Genomic DNA, 24,053 nt, shown 5'->3' on the forward strand with positions numbered 1-24,053 from the left:
TGCAAATCCAAGCCAAAGCTAGGGTTTCCCCAAAGTAGCAAGATTTGAGCAAATGTGACAATTCCTATGGATGAAAACGAGGGGATCGAAGGAGATTACCTTAAGGGAGGGGTTGGCTTCGAAATCCACGGTCAAATACTCCAGATTTGCAAGATTTGAGAAGGATTTGAGAGGGGGGAGAGGGGAAGAGAGGAGGGGCGCAACTCTAAGGGTTGGGTGGGGTGGGGGTGTGTGGGGTGGGGGTGGGAGGGGAGAGAGGGTGGGGCCAGCCTAAGTGGAACACAGACTGTGCAGCGCCTAAGAGACGGGCGCTGCACATTACAAGTGTGGCGCCTAAGCCTTAGGCGCTGCAGTGCTGTCTGTGGGGCCGCAACTGGACCAGGGCTGCCACGCTGGCAGGAGGTGCGACGCCTAAGGCAGAGGCGCTGCATAGTAGTGTGCAGCGCCTAGCTGTCGGGCGCCACACGAAAGGGTCAGCCGAGTGAAATTTTTTCAAAAGCAGGCCAGTTTGTGATTTGATTTCGCCCTCAGGTCAAATATGTGATTTCTGCCCAGCTGTGGAGGTACGCCCAGCGAACAGACGTTGCGTGGGAACGTTTAATCTATCAATTTTACTAAAGCACATTTAGATGTGCTCTAAGTATTGCACATCTAATTTCTATGTCATTGATTTTACGTTAAGATTTGTGCAAGTATTTTCTTTCTTATTCTATCTATATATAAGAGAAAAATTCGCTCGGGTAGTACCAACCCTTCCCCCCCCTTATGCCTTTAAATTGGGCCTAAAAAGCCCTTTTTTATGTGACAATATTAAAACATAAAAGCTTATGTTTTGGACCTAATTTTAACAAGTTAAAACAACGCTGCAAAAAATGCAATGACGTAAAAAACAAAGGCGGGACTGTCTATTTGACATTTGAGTGTTTTCCAATTCAACAACATTCAAAAAACCTGACAAATGAACAGATGACACCTGCACAGCCACAAAAACAGCTAACAGTGGAAAAAGAACGCCAAAACAGGTCGGGGAAAATACTTGACCCGGTAACCCTCGACAACAACCCACTCCAGAAAAATTAGGGACCTACCCCAACCTCTGTCGACCTCCAGGCCCACACAGCATGTGCCCAACTTGCAACGCACGAAAAAGGGCCAAACCCCTCCCGCAAACCACTGGACAGATCTCACCTAACAACACAGAGAAGCGAATCAGAAAGGGGAAGAAGAAAAAGAAGGGAGAACATGGAGGCCGCCATGGGCGATGGGGTAGAAGAAGAAGGGAGGTCAAACACAAATCAGAAAAGAGTTGAAGAAGATGTTGTACCTGACGAGCAGCAAGAAAGAAGATCATCAGAGAGGAATCCGCAACAGGATCCACAGGTCAGCAAAAAAAGTCCCAACTTCTCTCTCCACCTCTCGCATGAACAGATCATGGAGGAATTTCCTTCATCAACAAAAAAAGATAGATTAACATCTGCTGTTCTCCTAGAAAATTACATCAAATTTGTGATCAATTGCAAGTAGCTGGAAATTAACATTGAAAACAAAATTGCAGTATAAAATCCCTAGAACATTGTAGTGTAAGTAGCTGATAATGTACATTGTAGTGTAAGCAGATGTAAATCCCACAGAAGATTACAGTGGGAAAATAAACAATTTCCAGAGAAAAATCCCTGGTAATTCTAGTGTAAATTTCCACTGTGAAAACATGATTTACAGTGTAAAATCCCACAGATATTTACAGTGGGAAAATAACACAATTACCAGTGTAAATCCCTAGTAAATTACTGTGGGAAAATAAACAATTTACAGTGAAAATATCACAAATTCCAGTGTAAAACCCTAGTAAATTCTATTGTAAATTCCAATGCAATTCCAGTGTAAAACCATGTTTTCACATTGTAAATCCAACAGTAAAAAACTACTGTAAGTAGTTTCCAATGTAATTACAATGTTTTACAATGCAAAATTCCTGTAAAATCCCACAGTAAAAACTGCTGTAAGTAACTTGTAATTTCTAGGAAATTTCCAGTGAAAAAACTACTGCAAAATGCATGTACTTCCAAAAAGGGAAACTAGGATCTTCCAGAGTAAATAATCAAATCACAAACAAAAAAAGACACGGAACATTGAAAAGTACCTGCATCTCACATTCTATTCCAAAAAAAATGCTTGGTTGCTCATGATTACGCTAACACTGACATTCTTCTTTTTAAAAATGGGTTCAGGACAGGAGCACGATGAGGGCACTAGCTGAAGATGACCTACTGAGACTATCACAGGAAGAACTGATACTCAATGTAATATACAGTAGCTAAACTTTCCCCCTTCGTTTATGCTGCATGAGCTTGTTCATTAAGTTTTAAAAAAATGCTAACATGATTATGCTGCAGGACACATTTTCATTCACTGCCCTCCTTCAGTCAGACATTATATACAAGGTAAAAAATCAAAGAAATACAAAAAATCAACTACTGCACAAAATGATACCCAAAAAGTCTGAATTATAAGTTGGGATGAACCATGCAGGTACATTCAGGAGATGCATCGACGAAAATTATGGGAACTATTGAGCAGAACTCCAGGACCAAAGCAGATGATAGTTTCACCACAACAATAGACACCAATGTAAACAAGGATATCTGCCGAATGAGAATTACAAGAAAATACCAAAGGAAACGCAGTAACATTCATTATACTAACCTGTTCAAAAACTTTGCAGACATTTGAGGGAGACTTGCATCACGAAGTGGCAGCAAGTGAAGATGGTGGAGGAGAATCTAATCCATGGGACACAGACCTGTTCTACAACATGAATCTGCAACAGGTACATACTACAAAAACTTCAGAAAGAACAAACGATGAACATATGAGAAAGTTGAGACATTACATCAGGAAAAAAACTAACACAAAAACCTAAAGTTGCAGGAGCCTGAGGATGTTGACATAAGAAGAGCAGCAGCTAAAACAAACTCAAGCACATGCTGTAGCAATGAAGAAGGAGAAAGAAAAGAACCAGAACACTCACTTGAACAAGACGGAGATGATGAATTCCTCGATGAAGAAGACGTTGAGAGATTCCTGCAAAATGAACAAGATGCTGCATCAGAAGGCAATCTGATGAACACGAACAGTAATTTCAAGCCACATTTAGGCATGCAGTTCAAAACAAAAGAAGAAGCTCAGGAATATATAAATTTCTACTCGAAACTAGCAGGCTTTTCAGTGGCTACTGTAGCAATCTCCAGAACAACAAGCAAAAAGAGGAACAATGAGGTGACAAGGATCACTATGAAGTGCAACAAGTGGGGCAAGACAAAGGAAATAGAGACAGAATGCGTTGTACCCATGAGAAAAAGTACAATCATTGCTAAAACTGATTGTAAAGTTGTGGTGGTCATATCAGAGAAAGGAGGTTTTTGGGAAATTACAAGACAACAACTCGATCACAACCACGAGTTAACACCAAACAGTAGATTCTTCAGGTCACATAAGTACATGTTGGATGAAGAGAAGTGCTTGATACAGGTTTTGAAGCATACAAACCTGGAAACAAGAAGGATTGTTGCTGTCCTAGCTTACTTGAGAGGAGGAATGGCTCATCTACCCTACACAAAGAAGCATGTGACTAACTATGCAGCAACAATAAACAGAGATATCACAAACTCTGACATGATGGAAGTAGTGCAAATGTTCAACAAGAAGCAAGCAGAAAATCCTGGGTTTTGCTACTCGTTTGAGCTTGATGGAGAGAATAAAGTGAGAAGCTTATTCTGGACAGATGTTAGGTCAAGAATGATGTATGACATTTGCGGTGATTGCATCAGTTTTGACACTACATTCCTGACAAACAGATACAACCTAGCGTTTGCACCCTTTGTTGGAATATCCCCGCATGGCAACACTTACTTGTTTGCTTGTGCCTTCATTATCAATGAGACAAAAGAAACATTTGCTTGGTTGTTTGAACAATTCCTAATGGCTATGGGAGGCAAGCATCCTATATCAATCATTACAGATCAGGACAAGGCTATGCAAGCAGCAATTGAAAAAGTCTTTCCTAATGCTATCCATAGGAGCTGCCTGTTTCACATAAAGAAAAAGGCAGAGGAGAAAGTTGGGCCATGTTTCCAAGCTAATGAAGGCCTATATGAAGATTTCAAGGACATTGTGGACAAATCTTTGACTGTGGAAGAATATGAAACACACTGACAAGAAATGATTGAAAAGTACAAAGTTCACGACATAAAGTACTTCAGCGACATGTGGGAAAACAGGAAAAAGTTCATACCAGTGTATTTCAAGGACAAATTCTTCCCATTCATACAAACTACAACAAGAAGTGAAGGAACAAATTCCCTCTTCAAAAAAGGGGTTGGAGCTAAATTCAGTGCTACCAGCTTTTTAAGAGAGTATGACCGGATTCTTGATGTTGTACATGACAGGGAAGAAGAATGTGATCATGTTTCTAGAAACAAGAAGGTTGCAAGCAAAGCTTTCTGGTCGAAATACAACATAGAAAGGCAAGCACATGAGCTGTATAACCTTGGAATATTCAGAAAATTCCAGCATAAAATGGCAGACACAAAAAGGCTGCTTGTCTTTGAGCAAGAAAAAGACAAATACTACATAGTTACCTAAGCTGAAAACTACCCTGTAAAAGAACGCGGAAAAGGTTATACCTAGTGCAAGTTGGACTGAACGAAGAAGAGTACTCCTGCATCTGTTGTTCATTCGAAAAAGATGGACTGTTGTGCTCACACATACTACGAGTAATGATCCATCTCAACATCGAGAAGATACCAGAAAAATACATCATTGACAGATGGAGGAAAAATGACTACAAGCTCGATATTACAAAGACACCAGATGTTGCAGCAGAGAACTCCACACTAAGGTACAATGTGTTAGCAAGGAAAATGGTGCATGTGGCATCAATAGCTTCAAAGAAGAAGAGGAAGTATGAATATCTGCTGGGAGAATTGGACAGGATACAGAAAAGATTGCGAGAAGTGGATGATGTAGAAGAAACTGGAGATGAGGGTCAGAGTGTAACCACAAGAACAATCACTTCTATACCAATAGCAGGGGGTGAAGAGGGGACAACCATGGCACTGACAATACAAGACCCAGATATAGCCAAAACAAAGGGTAGGCCAAGGATGCTAACTATTCGCGAATCAATAAAGCAGAACAAGTTCTACAAATGCTCGCACTGTGGGTCACAAAAGCACACTATCAAGAATTGCACCAACCTTGACAAGCAATACAATCTACCCAGAAGCAACAGACGAAAGCAGTCGAACCCTAGGAATGTAAAGAAAGGTATTTTAATAATCATGTTGTGCTACACTTACTTTAATTCAAGAAATTAAAAATAACAAGAAAAATTGCAGGTGGGGAGAAGGATGACAGCAAGCAAAGGAACCGAGGAAAGAAGAAGATGGACGAATCAGCAACAACAAAGGCTTAGGGGACAAGAATCTGAGGAGGACATAGGATAAGACAGAAAGGACAAGCAAGGAAGACGACAAGGAAAAGGAAATAGTTGACTTGTAATAAGAGATGGTTATGAACAAAAATACTTGACTTGTACTAAGAGGGGCAAGCATTGTTTGCGACCTACTGCATTTAAAAGGACTACTTTATGAGGCATGTATTTTGTGCATTATTGGTGCCTTACGAATGAAAGTTTAACATTCAACTTGTTTAAGAATATTGAGTAAACTTCTAAATACAGTAAGTAAACTAGACAAGAAAATGCAGCAAGAAAAAGCTGACAATTGAAATACCTTAATAGACAGCCATAAGATATGCTTGTTTGGAAGTTTCCGCAAGAACTTTAGAACTATAAAGCAACACTGCAACAAACAAGATGAGGCAAAAAAAATTAAAGAAAGCAAAATGAAAAGGAGTAAAACTGTAGAAAGTAGCTATAAACAATTACTATATGCTGATAAAAGTAGATAATGAGGAGAGAACTTACTTAATACCAGATGTAAGCTTGATGTAGCCAAATCAATAGTAAAAAGACTACAACATACGTACGAATCAATAGACAGCATGAAAATCATTTCAGCCAAGAAAGGGTCTAGAAATTGATTAAACGAATCAATATAGTGCAACATAAAACTAAAAAAAAACATGCGAAAAAACAATCCCAATAACAAAGGGTCTTGAACTGTTACAAAGGCAGGGATACAACTCATCAGCCCAAAAAGTACATTAACCTAGAACAATCTTGCACCAAATAATATTGTTGGATCAAAACCAACACATTGCTAAACTATAGAAGCTAATAAAAGACCGAAGCATCTCCAGACTTGTTGACCATCAAGAAAACTCTGCAGTTGACCACCAAGGAAAACCTTCACACTCAATCACCACCCAAGATAGAAAAAGTTATCTAGTTCTGCACCTGCCACAAAAGTCATACATTAGTCAAAAAACACTTAGAAGATATAAACAATCAACGCATGACTAAGGCAAAACAAATAAAAAAACAGAGACTACAGTCACGTCACCAAAGAAGTTTGTGACAAGAGACTTGTCAGCAGTGTTGAATTAGCTGAAATAAAGTTCATTTACGAGCTTGATCCTGATGTTATCTATATCAGCTTGCGTAAAAAGATTGCCAATTGGAGTCCTAGGAGTCCAGTGCTTCATGTACATAATAGAGAAAACACCACAATCATACCTGAAAAAGAATAATGAGCAACAACAATTAAGCCACATATCAAAACTAAAAAATAAAAATACAAAGAAAGGAACAATAGAAAAAGTAAAGTGCAGCCATGAGTATAGAGATACTGCTTGACATACGTGTTATTTTGCTGAGGGACCGCAGGATACACAATGTCGAAATTTTCAAAGTCAATACGCTTCCTCAATATAGGAGTCACATATGTGTCCCATAGATTGGTGAAGTTGTTAACCTGAAATAACACATGAAACAAGAGAAATCATAAAACTAATGAAAAAAACCAAAAGGGCAGCTATAGAGGAAACATGAAGCCAGAGAAAAAACTTACAATCGGATCACGAATGGCTAGGTGGAAATCTGAGAACTCGCCATATAATGAATCGAGGAAGACAAATAGTTTCTCCTTCAAGCAAACCACAAAAGAAAACCAATGACTGAACCTACAAATAGGGAAGTACAGCTGGCAAAAACAAACAACACATCAGAAACCTAGGTAGAAAGCTACATGAGACTAAGCACAAAAAAATGACTTAATAAAACTATGATATTAATCAGCACCTACCATGTTGCTTCTCCACATAGGAAAAGCGCTATTAGCACCATTGAAAGCATTACCAACAATCTCAGCATTAGTACCATCCAGAATTGTTTCCTAAGCAAGAGAAAAAATAATGGTAAGTCAAAAAGAAAACTAACAAATACAGACAGCAAGAAATGCAACAGAAGCTTATTACTACTTACACCAATGTAAGAGAAGAAGAAATGTTTCTTAGAAACGGAAGGGTGAGCTTCATTGATATAGATATCGACACACACACAAGATCAAGAAATTGTCGCGAGATTTGAACTGTAGTGAAGAAAGGTTACGGTAACTACAGTAAGCTCTTTCATATCGAATAACCTCGTACCTACAAGAAATACAGAAAGATCAGGATCATAAAAAAGAACATACAAAAACCAAAAACATCACTAACTGTGAAAACTTACTTGCACCACTCTGGATGACTTGCAATCTGAACCATTGCAAGATGATTACGCCTTTCTTGAGTAGTAACTGAATAACGATTCACTTGAGGAACATAAGGATCTGAGTTGAATCTACCAGGGACAACATTCTACGAGGGACATGAGCTGCAGAAGAACTAGTTGTAGAACCACCAAGGGGCTGAAATGATGCAGCACCTTTAGAACATGCAGGAACCTTAGAAAGATGAGCACTAGAAACAACAAGCGTGTCTGACAGGATCTCTAATTCTGGGCTATTAGGAACCTGTAAAATGAGAAGGAAAAAGATCAAAGGAAGCAGACACATAAAGAAAAAGAATAAAAATGAAAACAAAATACAAGCATTAAAAAAGTTAAAACCAATAAAGAAATACCTATACCTTTACAGGATTACGATAACTTGTTGCAGGGGCAGCAAAACTGTGCAGCTTGTTGTAAGTAACATCATTTGATCTAGATAGCTCTTGACACCTAGCTGCAAAGTTTGAGCTACCAACTTTATGGACATCAACTACTGCCTCATTGAGCTGCAGATAAAGATAAAAAAGCTTGAATAAAATTTCAAAAAACTAGCTAGAAAAAATAGATAAATGCATTACTGAAAAGAAAAGAAAAAGAAAACTAAATACATTCAGAAAGTAAAAACCACCTTCGCAACACCTTTTGGAGTAGTTTTCAAGATTACATCAGGAGAACATAAGTTCACATGATTGGTTGGCTTTGAATTATCAGAGTGATCGACATTAACCATAACAATACAATCCTAGAAGAAAGGGAATACAAAAGAACAGAGAATCAATTAAAGATTAAAAAAATAGTACAAGACGACAATAAAAAAAGGAAATACAACAACAAACCTCGTCATTAGGTGAATTAAACGACTTCAGATATCTGTCGGCAACATACTGAGAACACTGGACATCACCCAACTACAGAAACAAAAAAGCCATGAAAAAATAAAACAAAATCAAAAAAGATGAATTTAGAGACTAAAATGCAAGAAAATAAAGTTGAAGGAGAAAGAAATACTAACCTCATTACGGAAATACTGCGACAAGCGAATTGGAACAAGGGGTGACAGGTCTCTAAAAGAATTTGTATCTTCCATAGGAGATTTTCCATGAGCATGAACTGGGGTGTAATTGCAGACATTAGAAGGAGACTGAATACCAAGAGCACGATTAAGCTCGGCAAAAGAAGGAATCCCAAAAGCATTAACAACATCTTTCTCATTACAATCCTTAGCAGGGCCATCTAGACAAAGAATAAAAACAAAAATTCAACTTAAAAGAAGCACATGAATACCTGAAATAGAAAAAAACATGAAAACAATAACTAAAACAAATACCTGAAAGCAACACGAAAGAATCGACATCAGTGATATCACATTTAGACTTTGAAGGAGAAATACCTGAAAATAAGAAAAGAATACACAACCTAAAAACAGAGCAACTGAAGATACAGAGAGAATAGGGAAACTCATATGCAAAATAAACAAAACAAAAAGTGCATATAGAACCTTTGGGTGGAACTGCAGCAATTGAATCTTTTGTTTTAACTTTGGAAAACAAGGCGCATACTGGAACATGACCTTCTTTTGCAACAGCCTACAAATCAAATGAAAAAAAATGAAAGAGCTACGACAAGGAAAAAACTAGAAAGAAAGCATTCTAAGAAAGAAGAACATGCACACCTCATTACGCACTTTAGCTGGTGTTGAAGAGCTAGATAGAACAACTGGATTATGTAAACCACCAAAGATAACAGCAGGAGGGACAATGGGAGTAACAACATCTGGAGTGACCGCAGGACGACTCTCTTGCTGTACAACAACCTCTGGAATACCATCAGATGTAGCAACCTCTGGAATACCATCAGACGTAGGAACCTCTGGGGCAACATCAGTTTTAGCAACCTCCGGAATAGCATCAGATATAGCAACCTCTGGAATACCATCAGATTTAGCAAAAACACCATTGGCGATAGCAGAATGAAATGAGACAGACTTGTTACCTACAAAAACAAATAAATGACAAGCAGAACAAGCAATCAAAAATAACACTAAAACAACGAAGATAAAAATACAAAAGCTACATGCAACTAAAAAAGAAAAGATTATGAACTAACCAAAAGAGAATTTGCTCATAGACTGATGCTCGCTTCCAGACACTTTGGGCATAGATGAATTCAACACACATTCCAGAACATTTAAAACAAGAGACTCTGCCCAATTAATGAATATCTTAGGTTTGTCTTGGTTTCTAGTCTGAACAAGCTCAATGACTTCAAGAGCAGTCTGAACAAGGGACAAAATCAGCAAAAAGCAACAATTAAAATGCTCAGAAAAGTACACTCTAACCACAACAAAATATCTGAGATCCAAAGTGAGGGCAAATAGTTCTTTGAACTTTCATTGCAAAAGAACCATCAGAAGGGCCAATATCAAAACTCTTACTGCCCGAGGATTTTTCAACAGAACCTTGAAACAAAAACAAAAGTAAATACATGGCAAAACATAAAAGTAAAAATGGATGAATAAAGAAACAATGAACTAAAAATAACAACAGAACATGAAAAGAAAAAGAAGATAACCTGCAAATTAGTTGGAGCACATGGTCGTTTTAGGGGCCTCTTTCCAAAAGAGCGACTGTTGTTTCGGTCAAGCTCTGCAAATTGCTTGACTTTGTTGCCTCTCCATGCAAGCATACGAGGTTTCACATCAGGTACAGACTGAAGCCCAAAGTTCAAATGATCAAGGTAAGCTACCTACAAAAACAAACACATAACAAAACAAAAACAAGTTAGCACTAACCTAAATAATAAACATTCAAACAGACTAAGGACAACATAAATAAAAGAAAAGAAAAAAGAAAACTTACGGCAAATGCATAATGGCATCCACCGAAGGTCACTGATCTTTTGGAGGCAACTTTAGTAGCATCCTTGAATTTTTTTGATGCTACTCAAAAGCCACTCGTAAACAAAACTAGAAAGATCATAGGAACGCACAGACTGACAATCCTGAAAGATGTGGAGGTACTTCGGACTAGGACTGAGGCTAGAGTTGGGACAAAGGAAAGTAGAGAAAGCCACAATCATGAAAAAAATGAAGACGTCCTCATCAAGCAAATCAACTTCTACAGATTTAAGCTTGTTGGCAAAAAAGGACACTGGTGGGATACTGGTAAGATTGAAATGAGAGAGGATAAAATCACGACCAGCCTCAGGATCTGAAACAAGTGGCTCACCATCTACTGGGAGGTCAAGGATGTCATGGATATCATACTTAGTTAAGGGTATGAATTTCCTTTTCAACTGAAACTCAGAAGCAGGAACGTCGAACCTAGATGCAAGCCACTTAACTAGCCTAAGAGGAACCTCGGCCCGGACAAAATTAAGGAGACAGCCCATGCCATACTTCTGAATCCTTGTACCTAGAACACATGCCATCAACAACTCCTGAGAAGAACTTTCCAGAATATCGAGTGAACGTCGAACAAACAGGGTAATCAGAAGATCGTTTCTGCCTCTACAAAAAATAAAATAAGAATTACATTAATAAACCAAAATAAATTGAAGATACAGAGGGGAATCCCTAGCAAAAGAACATGGAACATATAACACGAGAAGAGCAAAAGAGACTTACAACATTCCTTCTACTAACAGAAGACAATTTCCTCTTCAGGTGCTTGACCTTCTGCACAAAACAAATACATAAACATCAAACCAACAAAAGAATAAGAAAAAAAAACTAGATCAGACAAACACTTACATTTTTCACATAGAAATTGTAAAGTGCTTTGCCAAGCTCTTCATCATCACCAGAAGAATCCTGACAAAGAAGAAGTTCAGACAAATAAGCAAATAGTATTAATGCAAGGAAAAAATGAGAAAAAAAGATACGATAATAAGACAAAAATAACTACCAAAGACATAGCATTATCATCAGCAAAATCGTTAGGCACGAAAGGTTCTTTTGAAGAATCAGCACTCTCGACTGAAGAAACAAGCGGACATCCTTGGGACAGGCTTTCCGTAGTCTGCCCATTGAGTTAGTAGCTGAAAAACAAGAGAGCAAATGGGGCTCAATTAAAGAGACTAAAGTGGAAGTGTAAAACCTATGCAAATTTACAGCAATAACCTAAGAGGAAAAAAGCACTGCAAAAAAAAATGGGGTCACATAGTAACTACAATACAAAATGCAAAGAAATTGTAGGTAAAAGTTACAGTGAATCAAAGAGCGTCAGTTTACAGAAATTAAAAAACAGCAGATAGCAGTACATGAATTATGGCCAAAAATACACTGTAATTAGGGGTACAATTACACTGTAAAAATGGGCATCACATTCCACTGTAATTATGGGAGTAAAATACATTGTAAAAGTGCATCATAACTACAGAGCCACTGCACAGTAATTAAGGGTGAAATTACACTGTAACACCACTGAAAAAATAATAAAGTGAAATTACACTATAATTTTGCATCACATTACAGAAATAATTCAGGACAAGTCACGCTAAATTTACGTTGAAAATTAAGCGAAATATATTAAACTATAATTACCATAGATAAATACATTAAAAGTCATGCAACAATTATAGTACTAACCCACACAAATTACACTGAAAAACTCTGCTGACTTACAAATTAAGCCCAATAGGAAAAATACATTGTACAATTACAGTCCCAACCCACACAAATTACACTGTAGAACTCTACTCATTTACGGTGTAAGCCCAACAGGAAAAATACACTTTACAATTACATTCCTCACCCAGAAAGATTACAGTGTAAAACTCTACTCACTTATGGTCTAAGCCCTAGGAAAAATACACTGTAAGCCCTACAACAAAATATAGTCCTCACCCACAAAAATTATAGTGTAAAACTCTACTCAATTACGGTGTAAGCCCTATGAAAAATACAAGCTAAGCCCAAACCACAAATTACAGTCCTCATCAACACAAAATACAGTGGAAAACTCTGCTAATTTACAGTGTAAGCCCTATGGTTAATTGCAGTGGAAAACTCTGCTAATTTACAGTGTAAGCCCTATGGTTAGTTGCAGTGTAAGCCATATGGTTAATTACATTCCTCACCCACACAAATTACAGTGTAAAACTCCAGGAAAATACACCGAACTTCAGAAATACATTACAAAAATTCATCGGGCATACAACTGCATCAAAAGAAAACTAGGGGGAGTACAGTCTAAGTCAGAGATACATCAAATAGAAATTATGAAAAAATACAGTATCAATCATACTATGATGAAGGCAGTGCTACTACACATGCATAGTGAAGAACAAGAGGGGTATTACAGACTAGAACAGGGCCAAAGGATACAATATTTACAAAGGCCAAAGGATACAATACCCACACACTAATTAGGGAGCAAGTTGCACATCAACTATGACAACATAAACACTGGGCAAAATACTGCAAGGGGTACAATATTAACTAAAAAAGAAGAAAGTACAGCAAAGCTACATATGGCACATAAGCAAGCAGTGAAGTTCTACAACACAGAGATGCATATAGGTCAACTGCACAGAGATGAAGGGAGAGAAAATGCACAGCAGAACTTCATGCGCATACCACTGCAGACCCTTGATCTTACATACACTCCTATTATGGAGAAAACACTGAAAAACAAGCATGTAATTCAGGAAAATGCACAACAAAAGGAGCAAAATACATAGAGATGTTCAGTAAAACATCCGGGATGAACAACAACATGGTAAAAAATGAGACTAACATGACAAAATTCTGGGGCTACAACCAGGAACTATTCAGGGACAAGCTACGGGATCCGCCGCTGAAAACTAACGCCTACAACGCCTACCTCAACATCAACTGCAGAAAAACTTACCTCTACGCCTACCTACACATCAACAACGAGAACCAAAAAACCGCAGGGGGGAGGGATTTCGTGTGCGACCACAACAACAACACACGGGATCACGGCGAAACCTGCCCGTGGCGCACTGCAGGCTCCTACCAGAAATTCACGCGCACACCCCAAAGGCGACACCGCGACAGCAACATGCGCAGCCCGCGGATCCGCGAAATCACCTAGATCTGAAACTACAAGGGCACGAAAACCACGGGCAAAAAGCGCAAGAGAGAGGGGACAACCAACCAGAGCAGCCGCGGACGACGAGAAACAAGAGGAAGAAGTCAGTATCCTGCCGTGGATGAGCTCGAAATCACCATGAACACAAGGAATCGCCTCCCCCTCCTCCGCCGCTCGACCTCTCCCCTCTGCCTTATCGGAATGGAAATGGGGAATGACACCCCGCTCCTAAATTCAATAATGACAAAAGCCAACAGTACCCGGCCGGGCGAGGCGGAGCCGAGGAAAACGGGCGGAAACAAAAAAACCACGCCCGATAAAAAAAACCCGACCCAAAAACCGACAGAAACCAAACAGGACCGAGCGTGAATCTCAACGCGAGATCGAACGGACAGAGATTTGAATGACAACCAATTGCAAAACATTCGACTGTAAAATAGCAAATCCGAAAACAAAAGGCCGTCATGATCAAAATCCCCATATCCAAATTTAAAATTGTTGTATGCACACAAAAATATTGGTTGCGATGTTTGTACATAAAAAATTCCATACAATTTTTTTTAGCATGATATGCTAAAAAAATGTCATGCTCTTACTAATAAAAAATGCCATGCTCTACAAAACTAAAAAAAGCCATGCTCTATAGAAAAAAAATGAAATTACCACGCTTCTACAAAAGAAATGCCATGATTTTGGTAACAGAAATGGCATGCTCTAGAAAATGAAAAAAACCATGCTCTATAGATAAAATGGCATGCTCTTTAAAATAAAATAGCCATGCTTGTACAAAAAATGTCATGTTCTTTGTAATAAAAATGCCATGCTCTACAAAATGAAAAAAACATGCTTTATAAAAAATGCAATGCTCTACAAAAACAATCATCCTCTATGAAATGAAAAAAATCTTGCTCTTTATAATAAAAATGGTATGCTCTTAGTGTCATGCTTGTACAAAAAAATGACAAGCTCTATAAATTGAAAAAAATGTGCTCCATAGAAAAATGACATGCTCTTTAAAATAAAAGTGTCATGCTTGTACAAAAAAATGGCATGTTCTTTAAAATAGAAGTGTCATGCTTGTACAAAAAAATGACATGGTCTTTGTAATAAAAATGTCATGCTATTTGAAAAAAGCAATGCTCTAAATAAAAAATAACATGCTCTTTATAATAAAAGTGTCATGTTCTTTTAAATAAAAGTGTTATGCTTGTACAAAAAAAATGCCATGCTCTTTGTAATAAAAATGCCATGCACTACAAAAAATGGCATGCTCTTTAAAATAAAAACATCATGCTCTTAATAACAAAAAAATGCCATGCTCTTAAAAAATCGCATGGTATATGCATTGTAAATGCGGTTTCTACACAAAATGCCATAGTATGCTCAATAAATTTGTCTTTGTATGTACAATAAAATAACCATGGTCAAATAGGGGGGAAACACGAGGATGAAAAATTGACATGGTGTTGTACCAAAAATGACATGCAATGCGAACCAACCTGCGGTTGGATGGTTAGGTGGATAGTGGTATCCCAGCCCACCAGGCTTCATGTCCTGGTGCTCGCATTTATCCTGGATTTATTACAGGATTTCCAGCGATGCGCGTTCAGTGGGAGGAGACGTTCCCGTCAACCACGAGGCGCCTACGGTGATTTCGTAAAATCTCAAAATGATATGCCGGCTCAGTCTCTCGGAAGTGCTCATAGGGGTAGGATGTGCGCGTGTGCGTTCACGGGAATGAGTGTATGCGTGTATATATGAGCGCTTGCGTTTGTACTGTGTTAAAAAAAGACATGCAATGTAAAATTTGCCATGATCCATGGCAAAAATTCCAAAAGAATGATATATAGAGCAAGGCAAACTTAGAACAAGTTTTTAACATGCAATTTAGTGATTTGAGTAGTAATCCATACCACGTGATGGTAAATCCATCATCCCGGCCAATTCCCACATTTCTTTGGGGGGGGGGGGCAAGAAAAAGGAAAATCTGAAAACATTTCTTATAAAATTACCGTCAGTTAAAACAACAAGACCACGCGAGTAACTATGATCAAGCACTAATATCCTACATAGGCTTTCCGCAACCCTTTCTGGTACTACTAGCAACAAATTAAATAGATGATTATACAGGTATTTGGCATGGGAGGGAAGAAATGGGAAGGGGGTTCACCTTGAAATAAAGCTGGAGCACTGGCAGCAGCGCTGACGGGCGGAGGAGCGCGCCGACGACAAGCGCCAAATGCAGGCCGAGCGCAAGGAGGAGGCGCGTTGTGCCCGCTGGGCACGGGAGGAAGAGGAAGAGCGCCGGGAGCGGGAGGAGGAGCGCGCGCGCACTCGCGCAGCAGTGCAGGCGGCGAAGGAATTGGCACGGGCGGCGTGGCAGACCACATTCCTTGGGTTGGGTCGCCGCCAGCCTTTGTCGACCTCACAGGTGATGATGGCGTCGATGGCGATGCCTAGGGCAGCGTGCTGGGTGGAGACACATTTTTCTAGTTTTTAAATTTATGTTTTATTAATGTTTAAGTGGACTTACGTCAGCTGTTGACCTGTCGTTTAATGTTTATGTTAAATTTTGGCGCATGTTTTTAACTTATCTTTTATGATAGTCCATGCGGAAAATTGTGTGGGCCTAGCATTGGGCACACAGCCGACCCAAATCAAAAAAGGGACACGAGGATCCGTTGAGCCAACCGAAACGGATAAAAAGCGGAGAAAATCCGCATCAGTTTGCGTCCACACGTTGGAGTTGCCCTAAGGGCGGGGCTATGTGCCGCTTATTGCGACCCCTAGGCACAACTCACCTGGAGGGTGCCCAGTAACCACAAGCCGCATCATGTTGATGTCATGCATGATTTTTTTTGTTTTTCCTTCACATTTTTATTTTCTTATTTATTAATTTTGTTTATATTTCCAAATATATATGTATATATATTAAAAAATCTTTTCGTAAAAAATGAAAAAAACTAATATTATATTTGAAAATGTTAATAATGCATTCTAAAAATGTTAAATATGTATAGAAACAATATTACTGGTGTGTATGAATAATGTCTAACGTGATGCAAAACAATATTACTAGTGTTAATCCTGCCGACATCTGTTGGCGGCGAGGAAGGTGGCTCCGGTGTGGTGGTGGCGCCGCCGGTCACATTATAGGTGTTTGGGCCAGCGGGTTTGCAGGTCGATAGCGTTGTTGTCGGATTGCATGGGGTGCGGAGTCTGGGTTGCTCCGAGCGAAAGCCTAATGATGCGGCACCCGTGGACATCGCTTACCCCCTTGGGGGTCGTCTTGGAGCTCTCCTCTCTCCCCGGCCTCGGGTGTCATCTTCGGGTGAAGACCTTGGCCCTGCGGTGCAGGGTCGGACGACGGCATCGATCCACGTCGCTGAGGGAGTCCTGGACTAAGGGGTCCTCGGGCGTCCGGACGGTTAGCCATGGGCCAGACTGATGGGCTGTGAAGATATGAAGACCGGAGACTCTCAATGTGTCCGGATGGGACTCTCCTTTGCATGGAAGGCAAGCTTGGCGATCAAACATGAAGATTCCTTTCTTTGTAACCGACTTTGTGTAACCGTAGATCCCTCCAGTGTCTATATAAACCGGAGGGTTAGGTCAATAGGACCGAATACTTATTACCATAGTCATACAGGCTAGACTTCTAGGGTTTAGCCATTACGATCTCGTGGTAGATCAACTCTTGTAATACTCATATTCATCAAGATCAATCAAGCAGGAAGTAGGGTATTACCTCCATAAGAGAGGGCCCGAACTTGGGTAAACATTGTGTCCCCCGTCTCCTGTTAGCATCGATCCTAGACGCACAGTTCGGGACCCCCTACCCGAGATCCGCCGGTTTTGACACCGATATTGGTGCTTTCATTGAGAGTTCCACTGTGCCGTCGTCGAAAGGGTTGATGGCTCGCCTTGTTGTCAAGGAAAATATCACCTCCGGAGGAACCCTGGCCCCAGGCCAAACCCTTCGGCTGGGCGGCTTCGTCATGACCGCCTGTCCGGGCCTTAAGCCGACGATGACCTCTCGAGTCATCGAAAATCGCCTCAGCGTTGATCCCGAACACTCCAAACGGATGGATCCGACGGAGCTATCATCCTTAAACGAACTCCTAGATCGCATCTCCGCCTTGGGAGTCGCTACCGACTACGATCGGATTGGGCTTAAACCTGACCAGAGAGAGATTAAAACTCTGCCGATCACCCACCAGATAGCGACAGTCGAGGAGCAAGATAACTCCTCCTCTATGTTGAGGATGAACTATGCTCGGATCTCCGATATCGAAGAGCTGGACACCCACCGGGAGAAAGACACACCTTGTTCTCCGAACATAGAATCGGATGGCAAGCCTAAAAAGTTAGTTGATATCTCGGAGCCCGAACTGTTAAGTCCGGAAGATCTTCAGACTTTGGATCCAAAGTTGGGCCAGGGTCCGGATTTAAATCCACCCACCCACCCGAACATAAGCGCTCTCATGAGCATACAACAGCAGTGTCAGGAAACGGTCCATCACTTCTAGGCCAGATTCCTCCTTGTCAAAGACAAGATTAAAGATTGCCGCGACGAGGATGTGATCTCAGCGTTCCGCAACAACTACACGGACGAAGGAATCCTTAATGCCATTAATCATCGTCGCATATTGCACTTCGCTGACTTGGCAACTATCGTACAAAAGTACAACGCAATGGAAAGCGCCTGGAAAACTCAGGCGGCCTGCTGGGAATCATCGGTCCCCACTCAACCCCTCGTTCAGGCGAAAAGGGCGCACCCTCGTGGCACGCCCGGTCCAATAGTAAAGAAATATAAGCCCATTATGGGGCACGGAACCGTTCTGGAAGGATGGCTCGATGGGCCATGCAAAATACACACAACACCGGATAACACGCCAACCCACAACCTTAGAGCATGTTGGATACTCCGGCAAGTGGCCAAGAGCGGCGAGGATATCCTTACCAAGAATACCCCAGAACAACACCCCCCCAGAAGACAACAACCTCAAAGTATTGACGGTCTTCGAGACATTTGCTTCAAACAATAGACGCAAAAAGGCACTACGCGAACTCGCCGAAGTCTGCCAAATCGCAGCAATAAACCCTTGGAACGACACGGCTATAACTTTTAACGCCGGTGACGAACCAAAATACAGGACAGTCCGAGCACCAGCCGCCTTGGTCCTCAGTCCAATCATGGACGGCTTTCGGCTTACCAAGGTCCTCATGGACGGCGGCAACGGACTAAACCTCATCTATGAGGATACACTCCACAAAATGGAAATAGACAGGAGCCGCATCGAGCAAAGCAGCATGACCTTCCGAGGAATCATTCCCAGTCGGGAGGCACGGTGTGCGGGAAAAATCACACTTGACGTGGTATTCGGCACGCCGGAGAATTATCGGTCCGAAGAGATAACCTTCCAAGTGGCCCCATTTAACAGCGGATATCACGCCCTCTTGGGGCGAGATGCATTTACCCGCTTCCAAGCTATACCTCATTACGGGTACATGAAGCTTAAGATGCCCGGGCCCAACGGCATAATCACTCTCGCCAGTGATCCGGACATAGCACTCTGCGCTGAAAACAAAACCGCATCCCTAGCCCTTGAGGCATTATCTGAGGCCCTCGCGGCCGAAGAATTAACCGCACTGTGCTCCACGATGGACAGGGACGACGTGATCCTAGACAAACGGCCCAAATCCACCTCCTTCAAACCGGCAGAAGAAATAGTCAGATTCCAAGTCCATCCAACGGACCCCAAGAAGACAGCATCCATTGGAGCACAACTAGACCCAACGATTGACGGCGCGCTACGAGAGTTCCTGCGCGAAAACTGGGACATATTCGCCTCGCATCCTTCTGATATGCCAGGAATCCCACGCAAGTTGGCGGAACACAGCCCCAATATATTGAAGGGATATAAACCGGTCAAGCAAACACTGCGGCGCTTTCAGAACCTAAACGTCAAGCTATGGGGGAAGAGCTAGCCAAGCTAATCGAGTCCGGATTCATTAGAGAAATAAAACACCCGGACTGGCTAGCAAACCTGGTGATGGTGCAGCTTGTGCGTCGATTTCAAAGACCTCAACAAGGCCTGCCCTAAGGATCCCTTCCACCTCCCCCGCATCGACCAGATCATTGATGCTACCGCAGGACACGACTCACTATGCTTCCTCGACGCATATTCCGGACACCATCAAATCAAAATGAAGGAGTCCGATCAAGCCGCAACGGCATTCATTACCCCATATGTGCCTTTCTGCTTCAACACTATGCCTTTCAGGCTCAAAAACGCTGGCGCCACTTACCAACGCATGATTCAAAAATGCTTGGAGAAACAGATCGGCAAGACAGTTGAAGCATATGTGGATGACATCGTCATCAAAACTAGGCACGTCGAGTCACTAATAGACGATCTACGTCTCACATTTGACAACCTCTGTGCATATGACATCAAGCTCAATCCGGAAAAATGTGTTTTCGGCGTCCCTGCCGGAAAATTGCTGGGCTTCATCATTTCCAATAGAGGAATTGAGGCAAATCCAGCCAAAATCCGAGCTTTGTCACAATTGGCTACGCCAACAGACCTTAAACAGGTCCAAAAGATTGCGGGATGTGTGGCAGCTTTAAGCCGCTTTATCTCCAGATTGGGAGAAAAAGCCTTGCCACTCTACTGCCTCCTCCGATGCACTGACCACTTCGAGTGGACGGACGCTGCAACAGCCGGACTGGAGGAAATAAAGGCCCTTTTGGCAAGCATTCCAATCCTGGCCGCGCCAAACATCAGCGAACCCATGTTATTATACATATCGGCAACACACCAGGTGGTGAGCGTCGTGCTCGTCGTCGAGCGAGAACAGGACGGACACAAGTTCCCGCTTCAGAAAGCCAGTATACTACGTGTGCACTGTCCTCACGCCATGAAAATCCCGGTACCCTCATTACCAAAAGATAGCATACGCGGTCTTCATGGCGTCCCGGAAGCTACGACACTACATTCAAGAGTGTTCGATCACGGTGGCTTCCGAAGTGCCACTCAACGACATAATAAACAACCGCGATGCTACGGGCCGGATTGCCAAATGGGCCATTGAGCTACTTCCATTTGACATAACATACAAACCGCGTCGAGCCATTAAATCCCAAGTACTGGCTGACTTCATCGCCGAATGGACAGAGGTCGAACTCCCTAAAGAGTACGACACGTATTCCAACTGGGTCATGTATTTCGATGGTTCCAAAATGCTGGCAGGGTTAGGAGCGGGTGTCGTGTTAACGTCGCCCACTGGAGACGTAGTTCAGTACGTACTCCAAATACTATATACAGACTCCAACAACGCAGCCGAATATGAGGCCCTATTACATGGACTTCGGATGGCCGTCTCCATGGGCATACAACACCTAGAAGTGCGTGGGCGACTCAAACCTCGCAATATCTCAAATAAATGGAGACTTTGACGCCAAAGATCCAAAGATGGCAGCTTATCGTAATGCCGTTCTCAAAATGTTAGCTCGATTCAAGGAGCTTGAGTTCCATCATGTGGCTCGAGAAAGCAATCAAGCGGCGGACGTCCTTGCTCGCATCGGCGCCAAGCGCGACCCCATCCCACCTAATATCTTTATGGAAAGGCTTTTTAAACCTTCCGTGGTGTGGCAAGGGGAGAGCGGCAACACCAGTCCAGATCCGACCACATCCCCAAATCCCGAACACACTGACATCATCGGGGGCTCAGCCACCGAAATAACACCATCGGCCCATCTCATCATGGCAGTCATTGCCCCATGGACCGAACCCTTCTTGGCCTACCTTAATAGGTGAGAACTCCCCGAGGACCAGAATGAGGCCCGCTGCATTGTTCGGCGTTCGAAAGCCTACAAAGTTCACGACGGAGAACTCTACAAGAAAAGCGCTACCGGAGTACTTCAAAGATGTATCTCTGAGTAAGAAGGGCGGCAACTCTTGGCTGAAATTCATGCTGGTCTTGGAGGTCACCACGCCGCGGCTCGGGCCCTCGTAAGCAAGGCCTTCCGTACAGGTTTCTATTGGCCAACGACCCGAGCAGACGCACAGGACCTTGTCCAACGTTGCGTCGGATGTCAGCTTTTCGCCAACCAAAGCCATATGCCACCCATTGCCCTACAAACGATCCCCATCACTTGGCCCTTCGCCGTCTGGGGGCTCGATATGGTTGGACCCCTTAAAGGGGAATCCATAAGAAAAAGTATCTGCTGGTTATGGTGGATAAATTCACTAAGTGGATAGAGGCCAAACCAGTTAAAACGGCCGAGGCCGGGCCAGTGATAGAATTCATATCCGGCGTTGTGCACCGTTATGGTGTTCCACACAGCATCATCACCGCCAACGGCTCCAACTTCACAGCCGATGAGGTGAAAAATTGGTGTGCTAATCTGGGCATTAAGCTCGATTACGCCTCTGCCTATCACCCGCAAACAAATGGTCAAGTCGAAAGGGCCAACGGTCTTATTATGAGCGGCATTAAACCCAGACTAGTGCAGTCTTTGAAAGAATCAGACAAGCACTGGGTTGAGGAGCTCGACTCCGTACTCTAGGGGCTGCGGACCACGCCCAACCGCACTACTAGATATACACCTTATTTCATGGTGTACGGCGCAGAGGCTGTGTTACCCTGCGAGATTATTCATGACTCACCTCGGGTGCGCATGTACGAAGAGAGAGAGGCCGAGCTTGATCGGCAGGACAACCTAGACGCCCTGGAGGAGGAGCGCGATGTTGCAAAAGCCCGTTCTGCATTTTACAATAGCAGGCTCGCAGGTATCAAAGTAGAAAAGTGCGGGCCAAGACTTGTAATGTTGGTGAGCTGGTTCTACGCCTACCGGAGAAGAAAAAGGACAAACTCAAGCCCAAGTGAGAGGGTCCCTTCATCATTGACGAAGTTCTCACCGGAGGAGCGTACCGCCTGCGTGATGCGTCAGACAATCGCCTAGAGCCGAACCCATGGAACGCGGCCAGACTCCGAAGATTCTACGCCTAAGCGCCGAACTCTTTGTCCGTCTCCTTCTCCCTATTGTTTCTATTTTTCCCCTCTTTTTTCGCTTTTCCCTTTTTTTAGCCTTCAAGTTTTTTCGTGCGGCTCGACCGTACACCAGCGACATATACATACTCAAATATGTACGTCCACCATACCTGGGGGCTTCTTTAACAGAAGCTTATTAATGTTATGTTTCGAGCATCAAGCTCGTCACATATGCGTTTTTCTTTCCATACGTACCTTTTCTTCGCCATTATATGCATCGATATGACTTAAGTTTTGGCCAAGCTGGGTTGCCTGGCTCCTGTGCTTATGCACTACGTTCCCATTAGTTCGGCTAGGGCATAAAGGGAGCACCTCTGCGATTGTTACTGCCTGGTCATCCGGATGTGTACCCCAGACTGGGTGAAGCCGAAAGCTAGCGTTCTTAAGGGAATATTCGGTCGGTGAACTAAAGATGTTCTTGCACTCACTCCATCGTGAACCCCCAGAACTTATATATACTGCGATTTTTCAATCACAGTTCGGACATGCACGATAACGCATGTACACCCAGGGAAAGGAACCCTTAACGAAACTATTCTCTCTGGAAGATGTTTCTTACAATTTTAATGTAATATAACATAACTAGCCAGGTACTTGTCTGTTCAAGCAACTATGACCCCTACGCCTGGTTTCCACGCATACCCCAGTCTACTCGGCCGCCCTGGTATTCGGAAACACTCCGCACCCTCGGGTCCAGAGGTCGAAGCGAAAAGGTCTGCCATGACAAGCGTTTTACAATTCAGCTAGTCATTTAAGACTCAAAAACTTCCTGTTCTATGCCGTCCAACAGGCTGTCCAATTTGCAATCCTGTTGGGAATACTTGACGGCTACTTCTACTTGGTTATACACCAAACTCACGGGAATTTCCTTCCCATCTGACCCTAGAGGCCCGACCCGGGCCATATGTTTCGGATCAAGCTTGGTATACCGTGTTTTCACCATGGCCCAAGCTTCTCTTGCACCTTCCCGGCAGGCTGATATTTTCCATAACCAGAAACACCGCCGCGCTCCCTTGAATAGTTGTATAAGCTCTCCCATACTTCCTGGAGGGGAGGCGGACGGCCATAAGGCCTTGACAACACTTCACATCGCTTGCCGCGCTTGCTCGTGCATTTGCGACAACTCTTGTAGTAGATCACCCGAAGATCCGGACATCTCCTCCTCGGGACGGCCAGTCAGCATACCTACAGACATAGCTCTGTCAGTT

At 42.4% G+C, this 24,053-nt stretch overlaps 2 protein-coding genes across 13 annotated transcripts; both read right to left on the reverse strand.

Moving 5' to 3' along the window:
- Positions 1-885: 885 nt before the first annotated feature.
- On the reverse strand, positions 886-14,033 carry LOC109764148 (uncharacterized). 12 transcript variants are annotated; one of them, XM_020322995.2, is made up of 27 exons: positions 13,852-14,033; positions 11,635-11,767; positions 11,481-11,540; positions 11,355-11,405; positions 10,588-11,237; positions 10,301-10,474; positions 9,836-10,004; positions 9,402-9,721; positions 9,228-9,315; positions 9,057-9,119; positions 8,742-8,962; positions 8,566-8,637; positions 8,358-8,471; positions 8,089-8,235; positions 7,691-7,973; positions 7,445-7,611; positions 7,266-7,355; positions 7,032-7,163; positions 6,823-6,935; positions 6,525-6,697; positions 5,987-6,418; positions 5,793-5,861; positions 3,547-3,608; positions 3,029-3,081; positions 2,704-2,818; positions 1,325-1,444; positions 886-1,188 (listed from the first exon to the last, which is right to left on the reverse strand). In XM_020322995.2, exons 6-15 carry the CDS (start codon positions 10,412-10,414, stop codon positions 7,770-7,772), a joined length of 1,512 nt encoding a protein of 503 aa, XP_020178584.1. In that variant the 5' UTR covers positions 10,415-10,474; positions 10,588-11,237; positions 11,355-11,405; positions 11,481-11,540; positions 11,635-11,767; positions 13,852-14,033; the 3' UTR covers positions 886-1,188; positions 1,325-1,444; positions 2,704-2,818; positions 3,029-3,081; positions 3,547-3,608; positions 5,793-5,861; positions 5,987-6,418; positions 6,525-6,697; positions 6,823-6,935; positions 7,032-7,163; positions 7,266-7,355; positions 7,445-7,611; positions 7,691-7,769. The 12 variants fall into 12 exon arrangements, with proteins under 12 accessions (XP_020178584.1, XP_040255569.1, XP_020178590.1 ...); XM_040399635.2 differs by adding an exon at positions 10,081-10,187 and having other exon boundaries at positions 5,793-6,418; positions 9,836-9,991; XM_020323001.2 differs by having other exon boundaries at positions 5,793-6,418; positions 11,355-11,402.
- LOC141041229 (ubiquitin-like-specific protease ESD4) lies at positions 6,407-7,725 on the reverse strand. Its single transcript, XM_073507349.1, has 7 exons — positions 7,691-7,725; positions 7,605-7,611; positions 7,266-7,355; positions 7,032-7,163; positions 6,823-6,935; positions 6,589-6,697; positions 6,407-6,418 (listed from the first exon to the last, which is right to left on the reverse strand). The coding sequence occupies exons 1-7, from the start codon at positions 7,723-7,725 to the stop codon at positions 6,407-6,409; spliced, it is 498 nt and encodes a 165-aa protein (XP_073363450.1).
- Positions 14,034-24,053: the final 10,020 nt, after the last annotated feature.

The sequence above is a fragment of the Aegilops tauschii genome, chromosome 2 (assembly GCF_002575655.3).
Source record: "Aegilops tauschii subsp. strangulata cultivar AL8/78 chromosome 2, Aet v6.0, whole genome shotgun sequence".
NCBI lineage: Eukaryota > Viridiplantae > Streptophyta > Magnoliopsida > Poales > Poaceae > Aegilops > Aegilops tauschii.